General features: G+C 41.4%; 1 protein-coding gene across 3 annotated transcripts in view; it reads left to right on the forward strand.

The window, feature by feature from the left end:
• The window catches only part of Fras1 (Fraser extracellular matrix complex subunit 1), a 425,584-nt gene that overhangs the window by 339,062 nt on the left and 61,188 nt on the right, over positions 1-25,334 (forward strand). For all 3 annotated transcript variants that reach the window (XM_078021445.1, XM_078021446.1, XM_078021447.1), the window contains 10 exons: positions 2,412-2,602; positions 3,605-3,758; positions 5,161-5,424; positions 7,239-7,427; positions 8,931-9,050; positions 9,335-9,514; positions 20,834-20,958; positions 21,248-21,388; positions 23,048-23,275; positions 25,165-25,278. In XM_078021445.1, coding sequence (XP_077877571.1) covers positions 2,412-2,602; positions 3,605-3,758; positions 5,161-5,424; positions 7,239-7,427; positions 8,931-9,050; positions 9,335-9,514; positions 20,834-20,958; positions 21,248-21,388; positions 23,048-23,275; positions 25,165-25,278 — 1,706 coding nt within the window. The remainder of the gene's footprint in view (positions 1-2,411; positions 2,603-3,604; positions 3,759-5,160; positions 5,425-7,238; positions 7,428-8,930; positions 9,051-9,334; positions 9,515-20,833; positions 20,959-21,247; positions 21,389-23,047; positions 23,276-25,164; positions 25,279-25,334) is intronic.

The raw sequence follows: 25,334 nt of genomic DNA on the forward strand, positions 1-25,334 counted from the left end.
TGAAATTAAGAAAAAAGGCATTCAGGGGAGCAAAATCGTCATCCCAGGTTATATCAGCTAAGGACCCTTCCCTTTGTTTCATGGGGGTGGGGGACTTTTGCCTCTGTTTGGAATTGAGTCTCTCTCTCTCTCTCTCTCTCTCTCTCTCTCTCTCTCTCTCTCTCTCTCACACACACACACACACACACACACACACACACACACACACACATATATAACTAGCTATCTAAATTCAGAACCCAGCTGATCAGAAGAATATATTTTAAAAAAATGTTAGAAGAAGGAGCTTTGACTTCTTACTAAAAAGAAGGGGAGAGACAGAATGACTGTCACGTTAAGTATGAAATTTAACAGCATGTTCCCTTAGTACTGCCACAAACAGGACAGGACTCACCTCAGTACCTCTGCATTAGTAGGTGTCCGTAATGATAGCCTGAATGCATCAATAACTGTTTAATTTGCACATAGTAGATTCTGTTTGAGAAGGCAGGGAAGCACATTGATAAGAATTATTTATGTCAAAAATAAATAGTGCCGTTTTAAAAGTGTAAGGATTGGTGCTAAAGCTTCAGCAACCTATTCACCTGTTACATAGTTAGTTCTCCAATTATTAAAAATATGGCTTTATTAGATGTGTGTATATTTATGGAGCATCATTTGCTTTACTTAGCTATTTTTGACCTGAATTAAGAAGATACATTTTCTCTATTTATAGTGATCAATGGAAAGAGAAAGTAAAAATTGGAAACTATTTTAGCAGTTCTCTCTGGAAATCCTGAACTGTATGTCCTAGTCACTGGTCACTTAGATCTCTCTATTTTTCTGATAAATCAGTTGGAAGGGTAAATAAAATTCACATATTGAAGGGAAAAAAGTCTCAAGTTCTTCTTTCAAATCATTTTAATAAAAACTTTTCATTCTAGTCTTTTTGTCCAGATGCCAATGAAGATGGCACTGCCTATAATTCAGGAAGTTAATGGCCTTTTAATTTGTGATCTGATATTTGCAAAGAATCATGGAGAAGGGAAGGAAAAGCTTTCCTGCTTTCACATCTGCCAACTACACTTTTCTTTGTTGATATATATCTAGGAAATTGTTTGAAGTCACAAGGGTTTCTTTTTTCTCCTGTCTCTAGAAGAAAATTGTGGTAACAATTTAAAATCAATCAATTAGATGGGCTCGGGTTATGGTCAAGTAAAAGACAAGATATCCATCATTTAGACATTTCTTATTCTTCCGTTTGGCCTTTTAACATGTTTGGGCTGGGATGAGAAGAAGAGGAAACTGGAGCTAGCACTTTCTGTGGAGTTCTGAATGGTAACCAGGCATCTCAACACCTGAATAGCATCTATGTCAGTCAGCTTTCCATTGCTGTAAGAACATCTGAGATAAATCAAGAAAGACAAGGTTTATTTTGATTCATGGTCACTGAGTCCCTTTGTTCTGGGGTCTTTTGTGAAGCATTGCATCATGGCTGGGAGCATGTGTTGGGACAAAGCTGCTCATCTAATGGCTGGGATGAAAAAGACAGAGAGGATGGGGCTGGGATGCCAATTCCCCTTATAGAGTACTCCCCCAGTGATGGGAAGACCACTCACTAGGCTCCATCTCTTAAAGCCTCCACCACCTCCAGTAGCACAGTCTGGGAACCAAGTCTTTAATAAATGTTAATAAATGTTTATCCAAACCATAGCAGCATCTGAGCTCTGAATGGGACCAAGCATCTCGGCGCCTGAATTGTACCTGAATATCATGATACATAACCTGAGCATCACAGTAGTACTGGTATATTCTCCCACAGGTTGGGATCTAGCATGCAAAGGTTTCATTAAGAAACGAAGAGGTCAGAGGTGCCTTGAATAAAAAAGTTAAATATAGTTAACTGTATGTATGTATGTGTGTGTGTGTGTGTGTGTGTGTGTGTGTGTGTGTGTGTGTATATATATATATATCCAGAAAAAGAGAGAGAGAGAGAGAGAGGAGAGAATGTTCTTCTTGCAGGATACACCAGATAGAGAGATAGAGTAGTTTTGAAATGGGCTAGGGTTTAAGGTAGAACCTTGGCTATTATATTGTTACATAGCACAAGACGCATGAAAGATTCCTAACAAAATGACCACTGATTCTGTGCTATATAAAATGAAAACACTCTTGAGTGCTTTCACATATATCATCTCATTTGGTTACCTGTGGAGTCAGCAGGGCAGGTATATCCATTTATAGATGAGAAATAGAGAAACTGGAATCATCCCAAGCCTCCTAATTCCTGGTCTTGTGTTTGCCCACACTCCTAGCTTTGTCCTCAAGCATGTTTTCATCTTGTGTTGAAAAGAACGTCTCATTTTCTAGTTGAGTCTAGTAATCAGCAATCAATGAATCAAGGTGAAAGTCTTCTCTTGATGTTGATGCAGGTGATCGTTTTGGCCCCGGAGCTACCAGTGACCTAGAGGCATCATTCCCTATTCAAGATATCCTAGAAAACTACATTTACTACTTTCAGAGTGTTCATGAAAGCATCGAGCCAACACATGACATTTTTAGTTTTTATGTGAGTGATGGAGCCAGTCGCTCGGAAATTCACAGCATCAACATCACCATTGAGGTAACAACTTCGGAATTTGGAAAAGTCGAGGCTTTGTCCACCCAGTATCTTACACTAGATTTCTTTTGATGGACTCAAAAGCAAAGGATTGGATTTGACTTTGAATTTAAAAACATAACCCTGACCTTCAGCAAGCTTATGGAATTAAGGTTGGCATTTAGGGAAGGTCTGAGTTGAAAATCTGAATTTCTATTTCAGGATAAAATTTATTCGTCCTGTGTGAAAACAGTTTGTGAGAGTCAGAAAAGCCTTGTCAGTCCCACTTTAGATGAAAACCAACATATGCCTCATTTTCTGTGAAATATAGGCCTTCATATGTGTTTGATTCTGCATGCACACTTGCCTTTTCTTATATTTTAATGCATTTATTCATTCCATTGCAACATCAAAGAAACATGATCCTGGATTCTGTATTCATGTTTTCATTTGAGCAACTACAGTCTTGTCCTACCACCCCAGGAACAGAGAGAAAAGATAAATCTGAATGGATTACCCTGTGCCTTGGGCATTTAAAGCCAATGACACCTTTAGAATCTTAAGGGACAGTAGTGGATGGGGGTTGAGAAATAGCATGAGAAAGTCACAGTCAAATATGGTGTCTTTCTATGGCTACTGTGATGTGCTTAGAGTTTTTAAACATGATTCTGAGTTCAAATAGTAATGATTTGAATAGTAAATCTCTCGATCCCCCAAATATATTTGCGCTTCTCAAAACATGACCATAGTTTTGATCTAGAAGAAATGCTTATTGTAACTATGGGAAATATTTTGGAATTTTTTTTTGTAGAATGCTTCTATTCGAAGGGACATGTTGTTTATGTGGCTTTCTCTTTTGTTTCTTCAAACTAATCATTTTGATTAGGAGGTGAAGATGGTAACACTTTAAATGCTATTTTAATAGTGAAAGTTTCTGCAACAGTGATACTTTCTCTGAATAATGTGCTTTTACTTTCTTCTGAAACCAATGTCTGTGTGAGACTGAATATTTTATGCTTTAATCAGAGGAAGAACGATGAGCCTCCCAGGATGACCTTGCGGCCCCTTGGAGTACGGCTGAGCTCTGGAGTGGTGATAAGCAATTCTTCTCTGAGCCTGCAAGACCTGGACACCCCAGATAATGAGCTGATTTTTGTATTGACAAAAAAGCCCAACCATGGTAGGACACAAACTGCTGTAGAAAGCTTCTTAATTGAGGTGCCTGATGGGTTATTAAAAGAAGCACATAGATTTCAGGTGGTTATTTCTTTGCCTTTACTATATATAGTCCATTATTTGCATAAAGTATAATCAGATTCACAGCTAACTAATATTCTTTGGCGTCAGGGTAGACGTTGATTGTTTAAAAAGCCTGAATCCTAGGTAATTGGTATCTCTGACATTTAATTTCAGCTGTTTTTTTGCTTTCCTTTGTAACTTCAAGCAGAACAGCTTTCAACATTTGCATCTCCTCTTTCAGAGCAGGCACAGGTAGATAATCTCAAGCCATCTCTGGTAGCTTCTTAGCATGCTAGATTTCTCTATGAGCTTCTTCCCTTTCCAGAGAAAGCACTTTTCCTGATTTAAACTAGGTAGAGAAAGTACTGTGGGGATCTTCTACTCACCTATTTCTGAGCTCCATCACCCAGGTATTAGCAAAAGATCTGGAGCCGGAGTGGTGTGTTTCAATCTATGTAACACCTACTGGCCTTTCAAAGATGAAATTGTTGCTGTTGATGGGAAATTAACAGAAGAGGCTGTTGGCCTTTGCATTTTAGCTTGCTTTCATTCATTGTCACTTTCACTATTAAAGCACTTTAACTGTCCCATTAGAGTACATGACCCTTGAAAACAGAAAAATAAGCCTCAATATAAAGATGCTTAGTGTCTTTCTGAATTTAAGAGGAATTTAAAACATATTCCCATCTCTCGTTCCACATGCCCTAATAGAAAGACAGGGAGTGAAGACAGCTATTTTCACTTTGCAAAAGGGAAAAATAAAGTTTAGATAATGAAGTGAGTTTGAATTCAGGAGGGAGATGTGATTCCTAAGCTGCTATATTGCACCATCCATTTGTGTCTCTTTAAGAGATTTTTTTAAACCAGGAAAAGAGCAACTTTGTCTTTATAGATGAGGCCAGAGGTCAGCCCATGCTTACTTGTAAAATGCTAAGTTGTTGCCACCAAGAGTGTCTGAGGGGCCTGGTATTCTATCCAGGCTCATACTGGTTGGCATAAGTGGAAAATGTTTTGGTGCCATATATATTCTTCCTTCCTTCCTTTCTTCCTTCCTTCCTTCCTTCCTTCCCTCTCTCCCTTCCTTCCTTCCTTCGTACTGGGAATTGAACTTAGGGCCCCTGAACCACTGAGTCACATCCCGGGCCCTATTTTTTGTATTTTATTTAGAGACAGGATCTCACTGAGTTGCTTAGTGCCTCGATTTTACTGGCTTTGAACTCGCAATCCTCCTGCCTCAGCCTCCTGAGCTGCTGGGATTAGAGGCACGCACCACCATGCACAGCTTGGTACCATATATATTCAACCATTGTTTCTTTGTCTTTTTTTAAAATTTCCTTCCTCAGGTCATCTACTCCGGAGACTTACTGCTTCTGAGCCTCTAGAGAATGGGACAGTTTTAGCCCATGGTTCCTCCTTCACCTACCAGGATGTCCTGGCTGGGCTGATTGGGTACATGCCTAGTAACTCTGGTATAGCAGTGGATGAGTTCCGTTTCTCGCTCACTGATGGCCTCCATGTGGACACAGGGAGGATGGAGGTCTACATAGAACTGCCCACAAGTGATACTCCCCGATTGGCTGTGAACCGAGGCCTACAGCTCTCAGCAGGTACCACAGAAGAAGAGGAGAGATGGCCTTGCTTCTTCTATCCTCATTTCTTTTTTGGCCAGTGTCCAGTACCTCTTTTCAAGTTGGTGCTGTGGGTGGATCTGAAACTAGCTATTCAATACTTGGGGAGACTAGGATTTTGGAGAACCTGTTGTTTTAGGGATACTGAGAATTATGTATGATAGATGTGAGCCTCTGAAATTCCTTGGACCAGATGTCTCTGTAAATTTAAGGAAAATTTGCAAAGAATTTATAGTATTTTCAGTGTCCTCAAAAAATCTTAATTTATCCAACTACTCCTAGGCCCAGGTTTCCTGTAGTGTTACTTCTGTTCAGCCAACCCCATGGAAAGCAATAGCAAAAGATATCTAGCAAATTTCAGAATGCTTATTTTTTTAAAAAGTCATGGAGGGATAGTTTGGGGGAAGAGGGATCATATATTAAAATGGACTATGCAAATAATAGAGAATTATTCAATATGATTTCCAGTATCTAACTTTCACAGTTTTGCCATGTGTTAGCAACACTGAAGGACCTGCAACTATTATTAGTCTTAGACTCCGCAGTAGGAAATTAAGAAACGAGGGAGTGAGCCTTTTGCTAGCCTTTCTGCGTCATGCTAGGATTGTGTTGTCTATTCTTAGTTTCACATGTAGTTTATATTGAAAAACATATGGTATGATAGTATTTAAAACTTTGAGCATTCCCAGAAGCCCTGCATATCAAGTCTAGGATTCAACTTTACCCTTATTACAAGCTAGCCTATTACTGTTTCATGGATGCTGATAGAAGACACAAGATTCCTCCATCAGAAACAAAGTACTTTGTTCCTCAGAGTACCACAGGCAGCATGGATGTCAGCAGGTTTGCCCTGCATTCCTCTACCCTTCAAGTCCCATGGGGGTGATGCAGATGGCCCACATGGATGCCTTTACTTGCAGTGTGGTATATTACTGGAGAGGAACTTTGAGCTTGGAGAACTTTCCACATCATAGCAAAAAAGTTTGACCTTTGTCCCAGAGGAAGATAGTACCTCATCCCTAAAGGTTCCTTGCTGAGAGATGGTCTGAGTAAAGTGGTCAGGGCTGGGCATTGAAGGTGTCATCCAGTAAGATCATTAGCAATGTTCAGGGCTTATGGTGCACTGCAGCTCCAAACTCCAGGAATCATGACACATGAATGATGAGTATCTACTTTTCTAGAATTTACTATTTTAAACATAAGAAAATGGCAGAACAGGGAAGCAAAAGGGAAGAAGTGTTGAAAACACTTGAGAAGAAGTGTTTTCCAGTAGGGAGTGCTTTGCCTCCAGCCCTGATACCTGTGTAGCAGGTCACCTGGCTCCTGATACTGAGTTTATCCTCTTATTCAGAAGCACTGATTTTGACAATTCCATCTGAGACAACAACATCTCAGATATGTTTATAAGTTTATGTGAAGCTGGTTTTTTTCCTCAAAACAATAACTCAATTAAATCCAAGCAGATTTCATCATAGATCTAAAGGTTATTTGCATCACCGAACTAGGAGTTATTACATAGATCCAGGTACTTAAACTGATAGGCCACTGGGTAGAATGAGTCTCAGGAAAGTAAAAATAGATAAGAAGAGCAAAGGAACTCAGATCTAAGTTCAAGAGACTATTTCATTTAGGGTAATTAAATTATTCATTTGGAAACTGATAAGGGGAAGTACCTGGTGCAGAGGCCTCCAAAAAAATGTATGATAATTTAGCCTCTAGTCTCCTGAAATCATTTGACTTGCCATTTGAAGGAACCAATGGAGAAGGACCTCCTCTTTTCCATTCATTTTCAGGATCTGTAGCCCGCATCACAGAACAGCACCTGAAAGTGACAGACACTGACTCAGATGACCGTCAGGTTATGTACATCATGAAGGAAGATCCTGGTGCAGGACGCCTGCAGAAGGTTAAGCATGACAGCCTGGAGCAAGTCTCTGTGAAAGGTCCCATCCGAAGTTTCACTCAGGCAGACATTAACCAAGGTCAGCCAGTTCTCTCTGCCTACCCAGGCTTCCCTGGACTCCACCCACAATAGGAAAGTGGGAGTTAAAGCCTGGTAGCCTGAGGCAGTAAACCATGACTGCTTTGTTTTGAATAAAAGCTGAGTTACAGCTTCTTTTTTTTCTCTTGGTCTCCATTTTTTGTTGTTGTTGTCAAAAGAAAAAAAGAGAGAGAGAGAGAGAGAGAGAGAGAGAGAGGGAGGAAGAAGAAGAGTTATCTTTCTTGGCAAAAAAATGTGCATGCTTTGACATAACATTAATTAAACTGAAGGCAATTATGGAGGAGAAAAAAGTCATTTTGACTTGTTATGATGCTAAAAAGTGTGTGTGAGAGAGGAAAAGAAAAAAGAAGTGAGTTGGGATGGATTAAGGTGAAAATTATGCCTTCCTTAGGTGAGCAATTTATATCTCTTTTCAGCTCCCCAAAGAGCACAAGTTAATGAACTAAGCAAAATAGAAGGGCATAAATCGGAGCTGCCTGGAGGAAATTACACGGCTCATCCCTCCTTCAGGAAATGCTGATGTAATGTGAAGGCATAAATGTTAAATGCTACGTAGTTACTGTACAGTGCTTTCAGGGGATGTAAAAGGGAAAAAAGTTAGTCTTGGGGGGGGGGAGTTGTCCAAAGTCATGTGATGATGTGCAGTTCCTTTTAGAGGTAGAAATGTGCCCCTGAAGAGCAGAAACAAGGGTCTCACCCAGGCAAAAATACCTGAAATTGATAGTACCTGAATTCTCATCAGATCTGTCTGAGCTTCAGTGAAGGGGGAGGAAGAGACAAAGAATAGGAATTCACTTATTATCCCATGTTTCTGTGTCTCCTGGTAAAAAATGAGATAGGACACCTCTTCCCAGAGGTTTAGTTACATTAATGAGTACATATAAATGATGCTGTGGGTTAACAAAAATGCAATGTCTTATCGTTCTCCCTTTGGATCCTTTTGAGCTCTGTGTGGAGTTTATTTGTGTGCTTCTCTATTTTCTGCTGGTTAGAGTCCACATCACTGCATGTATGGTTCAGTGAAGAGTGAAGAACACTGAAAAAGGGGCTGCAGCATCCTTTTGCCTTGGGATTGGGATAAATAGCAGGGCCACTCCAAGTGATGTGGGTGTGATTGGTGCACATTTTGCACACTGGGCAGTTCTGTCGTGAGACCTCCTTAGAGGCTAGGCCTTAACCATAGAAATGTCATTTTAAGAAGCCAAGCTTCAGCCATAAGAAATGTCACTTGAAGTGAATTTGTTATGAGGTTGTCTTTGGGTGTGAGCAAATCCATGGTGGGGGGGCAAATGGAGGAAATGAAAACTTGAGATTAAAATGTCAAAGGTGGTATCAAAGTGATTCATTGGTGTGAATACCAAATGTCAAAGGTAATATCAAAGTGACTCATTGGTGTGAATACCAATTGAGGTCCCTTCTTGCTCCAGAAATAAGGGCAGAAAACATTAATAACAAATCTTGATTTTTTTTTTCCTCTTTATAGGGCAGATAGAATTCAGTCATGGAACAGGAGAACCTGGTGGGAGCTTTGCTTTTAAATTTGATGTGGTTGATGGAGAAGGCAACAAATTGACCGACCAGTCATTTTCCATCAGTATTTTAGGTAAGGAGGTGTAATGTTTTCTAGTGCAAAAATACTTCAGCAGTTCTGAAGTTACGTAGTTTACACTGTGGTCACCTTGAATCTTGAATTCTTCCCTTCACTTAGCCAGCATAAAAGTTGAAAATCATACCACCTGTATGGTTGCTTAGCTTTGGCCCCCTGGTGAGGTCCCTGAGGGACTGGCTTGAGGATCTCTTTGATCCTAACCCTGGCTAGCAGGCCTAGAACTGAAGAAAGGGGGCTGAAAAGATCTCACTTTGAATCTTTATCTCTGTTACTTTCAGAGGACAAATCCCCACCAGTGGTCACAAACAATAAAGGGCTAGTCTTGGATGAAAACTCAGTGAAGAAAATCACCACTCTCCAGCTCTCAGCCACTGACCAGGACAGTGAGCCTGCAGAATTGATCTACAGAATCACCAGGCAGCCGCAGCTGGGCCACTTGGAACATGCAGCATCCCCGGGTATGTCTAACATCTCTTGCTTCATCCAACCAAAAGTTAGATTTTTAAGAAGTGTTGGAGATAGCTAAATCAGGTGCACGTGTACACCTAGAATCTTCCTCAGTTTGTTCTTGGTTTCTGCCTCACTAATTTGACATTCCATACTGTATTTTATTATATGTAACATACAGTAGGTACTCGATAAATACTTGGTGAAAGTGAATAAAAAATTTTAATTTGGGGTCAGGGGTATGAACACATGCTTATTACATGAGGAACTGGGTTTGATCCTTGGCACCACACACACAAAAATTCAATTTTATGTTGGCAATCTTATCTCCATAATTATTCAATTCCTATGAAGTAAACACCGAATGCTATTCATCTACATTCCCCTGAGCACCTGGCATGGTGCAACACTCTGTGCGTCAAATTTCAATTCAGAGGCCTGGGGTTGTACCTCAGTGGTTGAGTGCCTGCCTCGCATGCATGAAGCACTGGGTTCGATCCTCAGCACCACATAAAAATAAATAAATAATGAAACAAAGATATTGTGCCCATCTACAACTAAAAAAATTAAAAATTGAAAAAAAATTGGGGCTGGGATTGTGGCTCAGTGATAGAGCGCTCGCCTAGCACCGGCGGGCGCGGGTTTGATCCTCAGCACCACATAAAAATAGAGATATTGTGTTGTGCCATCTACATCTAAAAAAAATAAATAAATTTAAATTTTTAAAAAAAATTTAAATTTTTTAAAAAAAATTCAGTTCAGAGGCTGGAGTGGTAGAGTGCACGTTTAGAGGGCTCAAGACCTAGATAATCTCCAGCACCAAAAAATAAATAAAATTAAAAATTAAAAAAAAATTTAAAAAAATAAATTCAGTTCAACAAATAGTGACGGAGCATGTGTACTAAGCAAGATTCTAGTTTAGCTGTGACTCGGGAAAGTAAGATGAATGAGCTACAATCCTTGCTCTCCAGAGTTCTCTATTGAGTAAGATAAGGAACTTCGGCAGATAAGTACAACTCAGGGAAGGCTACAGATGTTTAGAGAAAGGTATAAACATAGAGTCATAGAAGTTCACAAATGAGAGTGTCTACGTTGGGTAAGAAAGTGCACTGGGGTGGCATTTAAGAATGCACTAGAAGATAGAGTTTGGGCAGAGAGGATTTGTGTTGTTTTCAGTGTTGCGAGCGAATTCAAAAAAGAAAGAGTGGGCCAGTTTGGCTGAAGCATATATTCTGAAATAGTAGACGGGGCTCATGGTTAGATTGAGATTTTATGGCAGGCCATCAGAATTGGGAGAAGTAGTCTCTCCTTGAGGCAATAGGAAATAGTGAGCTACTGTAGAATTTTGAGCAGGGAAGGGAGTGAAGTTCATCAGGCAGCATCCAGCAGGATGAACTGAGGAGAGGGCAAAGAGGCAGTGAGAGTGTTAGGAAGTTTCTATACTGGACCAGGGAGAAAGTCGTGAGGCTTCACCTGGAGGGGCAGTAGTGAGAAGAGCAAAGAGAAACAACCTGGGACCTAGGAAGCGAGCAGTCAGTAGGCATTCACTGATTGAAGGAGGGAAGAAGGAAGGAAAGAGTTTCAGGGGAGACCCTGTATGGCTTGGCAGCTGAATAAATGTGAGGGACAAGAGATACTTGCTGAGTAAACAATCTGAAGATAGAATTGTCTTTATTTGTTAGAATATAGAAACCATGACAACTTGCTAGAGATTGAGATTTTCATTATTTTTCTTTGGCTTTTGAGTTAACAGATTCTTCATTCAACCAGGAAAATATCAAAATAGGCCAAGTACTTGCCCTTATAGTACTCATTTCAGTGCGGAGACTCAGACAGTAAACAAACAAGCAAACAAATATATTGTATAACAGGTGTGGATGAGTGTTAGGGACAAGGGTGTTCCCAGTGTGCACAGGAAGAAGGGGATGAGGTGAGTCCTCCCTCATAATCAGAGGACACTTGAGTGGAGATCTGAAGAGAGAGAGCCAGGCACTCTGAGGAATATAAAAGAGCATACCAGTCTGGGGGAATCAGCAAGTGTAAATATCTGGAATAAAAATCATCCAGGCAGAGATAGTAAGAAGATCAGTATGGTGGCAGCAGGGGTTGGTGAGGAATGAGCTGCCAAAGGTAGAGGGTGATCTGGCAGAGGAGGTGAGGGTAGAGACTTCTGTGGGTCCAGGGTGATGGTGGAGGAGGAGGTGTCGTATGTATAGGGTAGGAGGGCATGGAAGGGAATGGACATATTGGCTAAAGTTCCTAATGCAAATTAAAGCAGGTGGCCTTCCTTTTTGTCCCCAAGTTCCTGGGAAAGTATGCAGATCAGCACCCTCAAGACCTTGGCTGCATGAGATATTTGATAACTAATTCATGAGTTAATTGCTTCTGCCAGAATTCTGTCAGGTTGCTGATTGTATCTCTCCAAAGATGAAAGGGCAGACTCTTGGCTGTTGTGCTAAGCAACTGCATGCAGACTGCACAGCACTTTAAAAACCTCAAGGCTTTGCAAGGCATTGCCCGTTGCCCACCTGCTGGTAAGCTGCAGCCCTTACTCTCCTCTGACCCCAGGCTGGTGAAGAGGACTGGGAGCTGTGGGACTCCAAATTCCCCTTTTCTTTTTCACAGCTCTCAGACTTCACTGGACTTTAAAATCTGGTTATCAAGATCAAGCCAGTTCTGCTGCTCCCTCCTCCTAGGACAGTACCCTCCAAGAATGGGAGGATGTCCCATTTACCTGGAACAGTCCTTCACCTGCTCTTTCCCAACAGGCTTAACTTCCTAATCCATGTCTTTTCCTGTCCTGACCAGGTTTTCTTAATCTGCCTCTTTCTGGTAACTCTAAGCAGGTACAAGGATCCAGCCCCCTCCTCTTTACTCCTGGGGCCCCTCCCCATTGCCAATAGGGCAGGGCATCCCTGCCCCTCCCTCATCCTAATCCCACATTGATCCTTCCCTCTTTCCCCCAGGTGAGAATGTTTCCATGAAAATGATCCTTTTAAATGTCAAAGATCTTCCTTTAGAGGAAGTACATGTGGATTACTTGTCAGCCTCTCTGAAGGCTAGAGCTTAAAGCATGTGTCTTATTAGGTAAGGATGGGTCTAGCAGGAGTTGAGGTTGGGAGGGGCCTGTTCTTTCTAAGATGATCAGAGCAGCCTCTAGGGCAATGTCCTTAGAGCAGGTGCTGAGCCATTTGGGAGTCATATGCCTGCTGGAACAACATTAGGCACCAGTGTAAGCAGACTCCATCTTGATGCCTCACTCTGAAATGGACTTATCCTCATGCTGTCAAGCCGATTGTAATTGATCATCCACCTTAAACAAGAAAAGGTACAGAATTCCTCTTTTCTTCCCTGAGCTTCTGCAGGGAGCCCTGTGTGCATCTGAACTGTGGTGAAGACAGTCTGGACCTACTACCCCTGAGAGGCTAACCTGGCAGTCAAGTCCCCACTCTTGCTGTCCTTCAAGGTTGAGGAGTGGCACCCTCACAACAGGGTTTCCCTTCTCCCCTCAACCCAAAGACTTTGTTTTTCTTAGGAAATTAGAATAAGGATTAGAATTAACTAAGATAGAAGCTAAACTGATGGAAGCAAGAGACCTCAAAATGCAGTGGCTTAGCCAGGAAATGTATTTTTTTCTCAGAGAATAAACCAGAGGCCCACCGTGGTGGCTTAGTGATCCTCAACGCCAGGCTTCCATCTCTGACTCAAGGAGACCACTGTAGTTATCACCCTCTGCCAACAGGAAAGGAGAAAAGGCCCGGAGAGCTCATATCCATTCTTCTTTTAGGAGCATTGCTGGAAGAACACACATCACTTTTGTGTGACTACAGCTGTGCAAAGCTGAGAGGTAGCTGACAAATGTAGCCTCTAACTGGGCAGCCAATTGCTTACCTTGAAGTCAGAAGCCATATGTTTTAGGAAGAAGAGAAAAACTATTGGAATATAGCAATCTCCAGCACAGCCCTGGTCCTCAAGGGATAGTTCATGTGGTCATCACCTCTGTGATACAAGTTGTCATGCATCATAGATGTGACTTAGATGGGTGAGGCGGTGGGGGTAGCAGTGGCTGACGGAGCATTTAGAGGACAGAGACGGGATGCTAAATGTCCTGCAATGAATAGGTTACATCCTGAACCAAATAACTGTTCTGTCTAGATGGCTAATAGGGATATTAGTGAAAAACAGTAGACTGAGACATATAATCCAAAATCTGAATCCTTGTCTTAATTTCAATTTCATCCCCACTAGAGAATGTTGATATTAGCACAGTTGCATTAAACGTTGACCCCACAGCTCTCAATACCTCACTGATTTCAGCCCCACCCCAAGTGCTTCAGGAAAAGTGAAATAGTTGCTCTCTGAAATACTTCAAAGAGGACTACCTCCTGCTGGCATTCCCTTGCCCGTTCAACAAACCCTTTTCCAAGGCTGAAGTGACATAATGGTTTCTTGGCCAGACCAAGAAAAGTCCTATATGATCTGTCCTAAAGGCACTTAAGCATCAAGGAAAAAAATCGCCTGCTGCTGGGTAGCCAGGTGGCTCCTTAGTGCATCAATAAGTCAGGTAGTCCCAGATGGTTTCCTCTCCCGGAAACCTGTCCTCTGTCATGGCACTGGTAGCCAAATCTGAGCCTCAGATGAGGGCATCTTAGCAGGGAAGACAGTTTGACTCCTAAACCACATAAAGACAGGTCTTCATGATTCTCCTTGAGACGCTGACAGAAGAAAAGTGCTGTTCATGAGGCTGAGCTTCCTCAGCCTGTTTCACACCTGAATCAGGTTTCAGAGATGAAATTTCCCGCCCTTCTGGGAACTTTGAATGAAGACCTGTGTATTTTTTCTCCAGTCTGAGAGTTATATGTTCACCTTAGGATACAGTCTTCCTCTTCAATCTTAAAATCACTCAAATGAGTGATTCTACCCCCAATGAATGGAAAGTCCTTTTGTCACTTGTTTTCTATCACCAGAAGACTTTCCCATAAAAGTGAGCACCCAAGGAGGAGCCCTCAAGCCCGAAGTCCTTGGATCCTCTGGCTGTCGTGAAACCTCATAGGGGAAGTTTTTCTCTAACAGTGAGCGTGTGAGGGAGCGTCCCATAATGTTTTCACTTTCTGCCTTGTACTTGCTGCCAAATCTTTACTTCTTGAAGGAGGTGAATTAAGCTCCTAAAAAAAGTGAATTACCTTTCAAACGTGCATCTCTTCCCTTTCCCTACCTCAATTCATTAATGTGACTCCTGGCTTTTTAAATTCCCTTCTGAAAGTCCTCAGAGAAGTGGGCATTTTGCCCAGAAACCATAATATCACCTAAACTAGATGTCAGAATGGAATGATAGCATCACGAGAGGCCACATGGCCACAGAGAATGCTCTAATCGGTGAATGCATAGTTAGAGAGAGGTCAAAGTGGGGGTCTCAAGGCAGTGTCATAGGCTTGGCTGGTCCACCCCAGTGATTCAGACCGTCCTGCTTTTCAGGTTGCCTCCTGGGATGTATGAGCTGCAGTTGATTTAGCTTCTTCTATTGTGCATGCAGGGTTAGATCATTCCACTTCCTCACCTCTTGCTAGTTTTATGTTTTTGAGGAGGTTGGTCTGTGCTTGATATCCTCATATATGGTGAAATTGCTAACTAGGGGTGTGAAGCATTATTTTTATTCACTAGATATAAATAGTTCTTTCATTAGTATGTCCACTCAGTTTCCCTCATTAAAAATACGGTAGAATTTACGTGGCTTCAGATATCACTGCACAGATCAAATAAGCTCCAATACATGGTCTTGTTATCATCTACCATTTTATCTGCTATCTCCGAGGTGGCTATACTGTTATAGTTTTAGAGATGTCAAAGAATAAAATATGATAAAATAAGGCTCTGTGTTATATGCCTTGCTTTAGCTGTGTGACTCATGTAGAGCAGAAAAGAAAGAGAGAGAGAAACCAAAGCAAAAGAAACCAAACCAAAGATTGTTCTTTCAACTTTTCTCTTATATTAGTGGCTCTCTGCCTTTTCTGAACATTAGAGTCACAGAGGATGTGTTTAAAAATAATGATACTCAGGCTCCACCCAGACCCATAAATAAAAGTTCCTGAGGGTTGTACATGAATGTCTTTTTTAAACACCTTTGATTAATCCGTGTTCTGCTGATGTGACAAAATATTTGAGAGAATTATCTTTTATTTTATAAAGAAAAGGGGTTTATTTAACTCACAGTTTTGAAAACTCAAAGCCCAAGATCAGACATCCCCATCTGCTCAGCTTCTGGTGAGGTTTCTCATAGCTATGACAACATGGTGGACAGCAAAATGTTAACAGCTTGTGTGAGCAGGAGAGATTATATGGTGAGACAGGAAACCAGAATGGTTTGGCCTGTCTTGCTATTTTTACAGGAACTCTCTCATACAGTACCCTCTCATTCACCCAGATAGTAACCCCAATGACCTAGTGACCTCCCAGTTGGTCCCACCTCTCAAAGTTTCCACCACTTGTTAATACCACCACATTGGGACCAAGTTTCCATCACACAAAACATTTGGAGGACACACTCACACTATATGCAAACCACAGCACATCCCCAGGAGATTCTGATTCCAGGCTGAGATGTAATTATATGCACGATACTCTATCATATTAGAAGAGGCTTTTTTCATGGTTTGGATCTGAAGAGTCCCCCCAAAGCCTCATGTGTTAAAAGCTTAGTCCCCAATGCAGCAATGGTCAGAGGTGGAGCTTTTGGAAAGTGCTTGGATCGTAAAGACTCTGACCTCGTCAATGGATTAACCCATCGATAGCTGAATGGACTACTGGGAAGTGATGGAAACTAGGTGGTGAGACATGGTTGGAGGAAGTAGGTCATCGGGAACATGCCCTAAAAGGACATTTCTTATCCTCAGCCTCTCCTTCCACCCTTGCCCTGTCCCCAGTTTCTCTGTTTCCTGGCTGCCATGAGCAGAGCAGCTTTCCTCCACCATGCCCTTCCACCATTATGTACTGCCTCACTTTAGGACCTAAGCAATATAGCTGGTGCTGGCCATGTGCTGAAACTCTGAAACCCTGAGCCAAAACAAGTCTTTCTTCCTTTATGTTGTTTATGTCTAGTATTTTAGTCATAGTGACAAAAAGCTGATTAATACAGTTTATTCCCTCTCTTCCTCCCTTCAACAAGCATTCATTGAGTAGCTACTAAAATAAAAAAAAAGCAAACTATGTTTTGGAAGTAAGAGACATGTAAACAAATATGTGCAAATGTGTCTCAGTAGCTGTGACAACAACATGACAGAGGACCATGGAAATCTCCCCCCTTGGAGAGGGTGGGAGTTGTCAGGAAAGACTTCTCAGAGGTGATGCTTTACCAAAGGTGTGCTCTTTTTCCACCTTCTTTAGGTGTTGTGACACCAACCAAAATAGGATGCACCTGTTGTTAGTTTGGGCTTTCCCTGAGAGGAGAGGTGCATGGGTAGCTAGGGATGCTGTTTTTTAAAAATGTGCTAAACTGCACAGCTTAAACCACAAAAGTTATTTTCTCACAGTTTTGGAGGCCAAAAGTTGGAGATCAAGGTATAGGTGGGGTTGGTTGGTGGTGAGGGCTATGAAGGAAGTGTGTGTTCCAGGTATCTCTCCTTGTCACGTAGGTGGACATCTTCATGCTCACGTGGTACGCTCCCCATAAGGATCTGTATCCATATTTCCCATTCTAATAGTGACATCCATATTGAATCAGGGACCACCCTCATGACTTGATTTTATCTGATGAAATCTACAATGACCCCACATTCTGAGGCACTGGGGGTTGGGACTTCAGCATATGAATTTGGGATAAGAAGAAGGTGCAATTGCAATTCAACCCATAACAAGAGGCTTCAGAGAAAATCTGAAGCAGGAAAGAAGAGGGTCTCCCACAACATGAACAAAGACACGACACAGGCAGCAAATGCAGAGTCACCCGTGGCTGTGCTGAACGCAGGCGACTGGGGCATCACGTGACATCGTGTTAAGAAGGCAATTTCTCTGGAGATGCTTTATTCCCGCACCACTTCCCTGACCTGGACTGAGCCTTCTCTAACATGTAGGCCTTCCAGGGGAATTGGAAAAACTGACAGGGTTAATGTGGGTCTCAGTAATACTGCCAGATATATAGTTTAGCCAGCAGGTTGGTGACCGAAAACACCTTCAATGGGATTAAAAGCCTTCAAGTATTTCAAACAACTACTTGCTGTGACAGCCAGGAGGGAAATACGTTATTCAAAACACCAGCTTGCTGGCAAGTGAGTAGCTGACATCTTCCAATACCCAATTAGCAAAGGCTAAAATTTAAAAAATAAAAGTGTATAGGGATTGAAAATCTGTGCTCAGTAGAACCTCCTAGAGACAGAGTATAGCAGAGGTACTAAATATATTCACCAGAGATGGTTTGAGCACCTGACATGTGGCAGGCACCGCTATAGGAGAACATCAGTGGAGAAGCAAGAAGAATCCTTGCCCCCTTGAAGCCTGCGTGCGACATCAGCTTGTTTCCCTCTGGCATGTAAATATGGTTATCATTTAAATAATTTTAAACTCAGTCCATATCAGTATTTCAGACAAGAAAGAGGCTGAAGTCAATAAAGTATTTTAGAAGGAATGATTCATATATATAATGGTGATGTTTCAGTGATAGGTGTATTTCTTTCCTACTTTTCTGTGTTTTTCAAGTTTTCTTTAATAGGCATGTATTACTTCTATATTGAAAGAGAGCTAAAGAAAAAGGGTAAAGCCAAGAAGCTCCTGTCTGGATGGCTCTTAGAGCACTCTCAGCAGACATAGACTTTGGCATTAGACTGCCTGTGTTTCAACCCTCTTATTAGCCATGTGGCCTTGAGTAGGGCACATAACTCTTTAATTATATTTACTGTTATAATCTATAAAAATGGGAGTAATATGCCTAACTCAGCCTCCCAGAGTTGTTAACAGATAAAATTCAACAGATATAAGCAAGTGTGAAATAGTGTTCCGTCTGTGGTGGGTGCTTGACTAAATTGGGAAAATCCCACTAAAATGCCTTTGAACTGGGAAATTCTCACTAAGACCAAGCCTAGGGCTCTCACAAACTACTAGCGAAAATGTAAAATGGCTCTACCACTGTGGAAGAACAACTTACCAATTTCCTAAAAAATTAAGCATGTACTTAATTAAGTTAAATAAATTAAATGAAGCATATATTCCAGCCAGTCCATTTCTAGAGATTTACCCAAGAGCAAAACCTTGGGTCCATACATAGACTGTACACAAATAACCATAGCAGCTTTATATACAATATCCCCAAACTAGAAAAAATAAAAAAACCAAATACCCATCAACAGGTGAATGAATAAACAAATTATGATACATCCTCACAGTGGAATACTACTCAACAATAGCAAAGAGTATAAACTATTAATACCTGTTGGATCTCAAAATAATAATGCTAAGAGAGAGAAAGCAGATCCAAAATAGTACATACTATATGATTCTATCTATTAAAATGTTGAGAAAATGCAAATGAATCTATCATGACAGAAACAATTCATTGAGTGCTTTTGGATGGGACTGGGGATGGAGAATGGAAGGGTGGAAGGATTACAAAGTGTCACTTGGAAACTTGGGGAGCAATGGATACATTCACTCTTTTGATTGAGGTAGTGGTTTCACAGAAATGCCAAAGCTTATGAAATTGTGCACTCTAAATGTGTGTAATTTACTGCAGTCAATTTTACTTTAATAAAAAAATGTCTTTAAAATAAATAAATATAAAAGAATTGATCGCAGAGCTTTCTTCTCAAGAGAAAAGCAAAAACTTAGCGTTGTAATTGGTCTTGGACTCTCATAAAGGGAACAGTGAATAGGTGACCAGTTGATTGTGAGAATCCAGATAAATATTTTCTCATGAACTGTGAGGATGGTTTCACAGCAGAGGGAAGATATTTAAATTTCTCAGTGCAGTCACTCTGAAGTTATTAAATTTTTAAAAAATGGTATGGATTTCTGTCCAGAGTCACAAAACAAAGCTATAAGACAGTGGGCTGCATTTCTTGCCTGTCAAGAACTGATATAGCAAGCACAGAAATATAAAATGCCTCATCAGAAAATTAATGCCCCAATATTCAGAAGGCTATTGTATTGGGTGACAAATTTCAGATGATAAAGAGAGATGCAAATGTAAGCTGTGTGGTTTGAGTTTTTTTTTTTTTTTAAGGTGAAGCAGAGATACTGCTTGTCACACTTAACTTTATAAGAGTCAAATAGAGTCTCTGTTTTTTCATAGAAAAGCCAGACCAGTTTTGCCAGGCTTAATAATGAAAAATAATAAATCTCAGGGAGCAGCAAATGAATTTCAGGGCTAAACTAAAGACTTGATTAAATGGATTAATTTTCCAATACCCAGGATCAGAAAGAGAGAAATTATGCTAAGGGACTAAAAAATACATGTTTTGTTTCTATCAGAACTGGTACAGAGTGTGTGTCGTGTCCCCCAAGATGGAAGCAAGGATTCTGTGCTCATTTACTAAATGTTGTTAGGTGTTCAAAAACAGATGGTATATGTTAGTGGAATACCTTTTCATTATTTCAAATTGTTTTAGTTTTTTTTTTTTTAAATGATGCCACCAAAAAAAATTGCATGATGTTTTCTATATCATGTTAGTAAAGGATACTATTTTTTCTAGACTATTTTCACTTTGATATAGAATGATTATTCAAGGCCCAGAGTCATGCAGAAAGTTTTGTTACTGCCTGACTGACTAAAATTGTCGATGAGAAGCTAGGATCATAGTCCTTGGAGTTGAAAGGGACCTTGAAAGATATCTAGTGAAATTATGGAGACCAGGAATGGCTCACCAATCACAGAAGCAAGGCAAAGTGTAGCCAAGCCTTATAGCTGCAGTGTTCAAAAGCTAACCCCTCGCACAATATTAAAAATTAGGTCAGATTTCCAGAAAGGACTGTGAGGTCATAGGGGACTGTAAAACTGAAGAGAGAGGCGTTTGGAAAATAAGGCAATGGCTCTGCCTTTCACAGACTTTACCTGCGTACTTAAACCCCAGGAGAAAGGAGAGTAACATTTACGGCACACCTGCTGTTGGCTTGGCACACAGAAGCTGCGATAATAAAGTTAACATGTCTCCCACAGAACATATGCTGCCGTAGGGGGAAAAAAAAAATCACAAACCACTTCATGCAAGGTCTTCAAGGGCAGAACATAAATGCTAAGGGAAAAATACAAAGGACTTCTCTCATTCTCTCCCTGTGAGAGCCTGACCTTTCCTTAGCCTTAGAAGCATTTTGACATTCTTTCTGTTTCTCTCTTTTCCTTTCACCAGGTATCCAGATTAGTTCCTTTACTCAGGCTGACCTGACTTCACGAAACGTTCAATATGTCCATTCTAGTGAGACGGAGAAGCATTCTGATGCCTTCAGCTTTGTGCTGTCTGATGGAACCAATGAGGTAAGCCAGGCTCTGGATTCCATCCTTGAGTGGGTATTGATTCCTTGCTGTCTTTGAATGGAGTCGGCAGAGACTAGTAATATGAGGGCATCCATTTCCTCTGCTCTCAGCCAACAAATAGAGGCACCCTCGGACAGCCCCCTGGCCTCTTTCCAAGAGTACTCACTTGTGGGATCCTGGCTGGTCAGGCATGCCAGGAATGGTGTGAAAGGGAACTCAGGGAGCACCTGCCTTCTTATGGGGTAGTGCTGGAGACAGGTATCCCACCTGTACTTTTCTGCCATCCCAGGTGTCTCAGACTTTCCATATCACTATTCACCCTGTGGATGATTCGCTGCCTGTGGTACAGAACAGGGGGATGCGGGTGCAAGAGGGCGTGAGGAAGACCATCACGGAGTTTGAGCTCAAGGCGGTGGATGCAGACACAGAGGTAAGAGGCTCTTGCTGAGTGAGGCTGATCTGGTGGCCACCTTTGGTCTGTAGCTGTTGCATCCTGAGGGTGGTGCTCAGTGGTGAGGTGAAAGCACCTCAGGAACGTGGCCCTGAGGACGCCATGCCTTCTGGAAAAGGGGAACTCATACATTTAGGATCAAACCATTTTTAAACCCTTCCTGAAATCCTAAGTACATTCATCCTCTCCCCTGATTACATGTAGCAATCCTCTTAACATGCTGGCTTTTTATTATGATTCATAGAAAATCAGGTGGATGGCATTTTACCTGGTATTTTTATTGTTCCCTATTAAAATGAACAGGGATTTTCTGCACCTGTGCACCTTTGCCTCCATGTCAGCCCCTTGATCCAAACCTTTCTGATGGCAGTGAGTATCACAATCTGAACATCCTCAAAGACTAGGCTTCATACACCCAACAGGGCATATGGAGACTAAGCCCTTGTTCTCGTGATGCTTCCAGTTTATATTTATAATTCATAATATTTTAATAATTATAACCTTTATTTATAATTATAAATTATAATATAATTTATAATATATTTATAATTATAACCTTCGGACACAATTCAGTTTGTGTGAAAGCACACATTACACTTACTATAATACAGTAAGACTATAATACAGAATCATGTGTATCCTTCTCTGTGCACTCATTCATTCATTTATTCATTCTTGATCAAATATCTATTATGTCTTGGCTCTAGGATCTGCTCTAGATGGTAACAGCAGAGCTGTGAGCAAAACAGATAAAGTTCTAGGCTTCGGGAGTTTGCAACCTTTGGTTGAGGGGAAAGATAGTAAAAAAAGAATAGATCCTGTCAGATATGATAAGTGTTTTGAAGAAAAACATAAAAGGTGAGGTAAAGGAGATAGAGATTAATGGCTGTGCTATTAGAGTGGTCAGGGAAGGCCTCTCCGAGGAGGTCATATTTGAGCAGGGATATCATTAAGAGAAAGAGCAAGCTATGCAGTTACCTGGGGAAATTCACTCTCCAGGTAGACGAGCCCAAAATGCAAAAGTGCTGCAGTCAAATGCCCTTATATCCTGAGAATTGCAGCAAAGGTTACAAGAGACCAAGAGGCTGAAACCCAGGAACAGGCAGGAGGCAAGACTAAGGCCAGGGAGGGAGTTTGAACCAGGTCACAGAGGGCCTTGTTGGCTCAGGTCAAGCCTCTAAGTTGCTAAAAACTCCTGAGCAAGGTTTTAGGCATCTCTTTTTCCTTCTATAGGTCCCTTTAGAATGAGCAATTAAAGATGAGAGATTCACTTCTGTTATGATGCATATGGGATTCTATAGATAAAAGTTTGGGAAAAACGAGGAAAATAGGTGGGATGCAACTGGAAGGTTTAAAAGGTCTGTTTCCTGTCATCCTGGTAGCAGTTAAAAATTTAGGCTTCCCCCCCATGACCTGAAGAGAAGAAATTAAATATTTTAGCTTTATAACTGAAGGCACCAGAATATAAGACCAATTGGGTAAAACAGATGGTTTCTCTCTTTCACTTTGTTTTTGGTATCTATTATAAAATGCAACCCTATTTGATAACCGTCTTTAGGTTCTATTACCTTTGGTCACCTGTTAGCCACTAATCACTCATCAGCTTTCTCTTGTCAATTTCCCTTCCATCCTGGGCAGGCTGACTCTGTCACCTTCACCATTGTGCAGCCACCACGCCACGGCACCATTGAGAGGACCACCAGGGGGCAGCATTTCCACCTCAGCTCCACGTTCACCATGGAAGACATCTACCAGAACCGGATCAGCTACAGCCATGATGGCAGCAACTCCCTGAAAGACCGCTTCTCCTTTACTGTTTCTGATGGGAAAAACCCCTTCTTTATCATTGAGGAAGGAGGAAAAGAGGTGAGGGGTAAAGGTAAAGAGGGAGAGACCTGGAAACACAGTCTGAGGTGGGGCAGCATGTGGATTTTTCTATCTGGCATAACGTGCAGTTGTGACTGTGAGCTCAGAAATATACTGGCCTTGGGCAAATTACTTAACTTCTTTCTCCAAGCCTCGGTTTTTCATCTGTAAAACAGGCACAGTAATAATTGCCAGCTTCAAATAGTTTGAGGATCAAAGGAGGTAATCCTCATAAAGTGCACATTTAATAAAAGATGATAATTGCTGTTAATGCTGTTATTTCTCCTTTTTTGCCCACTCTTTACTCCTTGAGTTTTCCTTTCATCTGGTTTTTCAATAATATCTTGTGGTTCTAGATTCTCTCTCTGTTTTTGGACTAAGACCCTCAATCCAACCAGAAATTCTCTGTCTGAAAAATAACAGCAGTTAAGAGCATGACTTTTAATCATGCTCTTAAGATACTGACTTCAGTTCTGCTCTGTCATTTACAAGCTGTATGAGTCTGTAAATCATTAAACCTTTCTAAGTCTCATCTTCCCTCTCTGTAAAGTGGGAGTGATACCTACCCTCCTGGTGCACATAAAGCACTTAGTTCCATGCCTGGCACACGGGAACCATTAGATAATCCGTGGCCATAATCGTCATTGTCACCATCATTTCAGGACCAGCTTATGTAATCAGTAAGAGGTTTTTTTCTCTTTCAATTATGCAATTGCCAAATTCTCCATCCTGAAAGAATGAATCCTTCCCGACCCGTAGGTTTCCAAAAGGAACTTCAAGATTCCCTTCTCTACCTTCCCTGCCATTTCCTCATTCCTTCATTCCTTAACAGGTCTCCTGCAGTACCATAAATGCCCTTCTGGGCTGGGGGTGTCCCTCTTCCCCAATCCTTTATATCTGACTCAGCGGTTTTAATGAGCAACTTGCTTGTTCCCTACTGGACCTCTAGGATAGTGGGAGGATCTACACTCAGTCCTGCAGAGTTTCTCTCCCTTGCTGATGATCATTGTTTTTCTGAAAGATTTTGCTGTGTCCTTCACAGACAAACAGAAGGTCATTCTCAGCTGACCGGTGCAGTGGGTGGCTCTTGGGATTTCCCTGCACTGCAGCTCCACCTGGCAGCTGTCACTGTGTTTCTTCTCTCCCACTGTCCCTGCTCCCCAGTTAGTTTGACTTTCAAAAGAGAATAAAGATTTTAGATGTCTCAGTAAGAGGGCTGCCCCTCTTATAAACAGAAAAGACTACAGCAGGTCTTGCAAGGGTCATTTTAAAAAGGAAAATTATTTAGGAAATAATTGTTATAGGAAATTGAAAAGCCAGCATCCTGCTGTTCAGGTTCGAGGTGGCCACTCAGGGACAGCAAGGTGCCCTGTGTGTGTGTGTGTGTGTGTGTGTGTGTGTGTGTGTGTGTGCACGCGTGCGCAGGCGCACGCACCTGTAAACTAAACTTCTGTTTACTCTTTCCATAAGTGCTTTTATTCTTGATTTTTTTCCCTGTCCCTTACCCCGAGAATTACTTTCCTTCAAAACAAACAAGTAAACAAGAACAAGAACAAAAACCTAGAAGAGGAAAAGGGAAAAAAAGAAAATGTTTTCCCATGGAATCCTCTTTTCATGTCTGACAATTAATCCCACCTGGAGATGTCAACATTAACATTTTAAAGATCATTTTTGTCAGGCCGGATGAAAGTGTTAAGAAGGTCATTGGAAGGAAAATACTCTGTATTATTTTATCTTGGGACAATGTTGATTTCAAATAAACATGGCGATGGCGCAGGGGCTGGGGTGTAGCCCAGAGCTGGAGTGCATGCCTAGTGTGTAGGAGGCCCTCGTCCACCCCTAGCACCATGAACATCTGTGGATGTTGAGTTTCCTTTCTGCCCCTGCAGATCATGACAGCAGCACCTCAGCAGTTCCGAGTGGACATCCTCCCAGTGGATGATGGCACCCCTAGGATAGTCACCAACCTGGGACTACAGTGGCTGGAGTATATGGATGGCAAGGTAAGGCCTGTCCCATCTACTCCATTTCAACTCATGATTTTTACTCCCTTAACGAG

The sequence above is a fragment of the Ictidomys tridecemlineatus genome, chromosome 9 (assembly GCF_052094955.1).
Source record: "Ictidomys tridecemlineatus isolate mIctTri1 chromosome 9, mIctTri1.hap1, whole genome shotgun sequence".
Lineage (NCBI taxonomy): Eukaryota > Metazoa > Chordata > Mammalia > Rodentia > Sciuridae > Ictidomys > Ictidomys tridecemlineatus.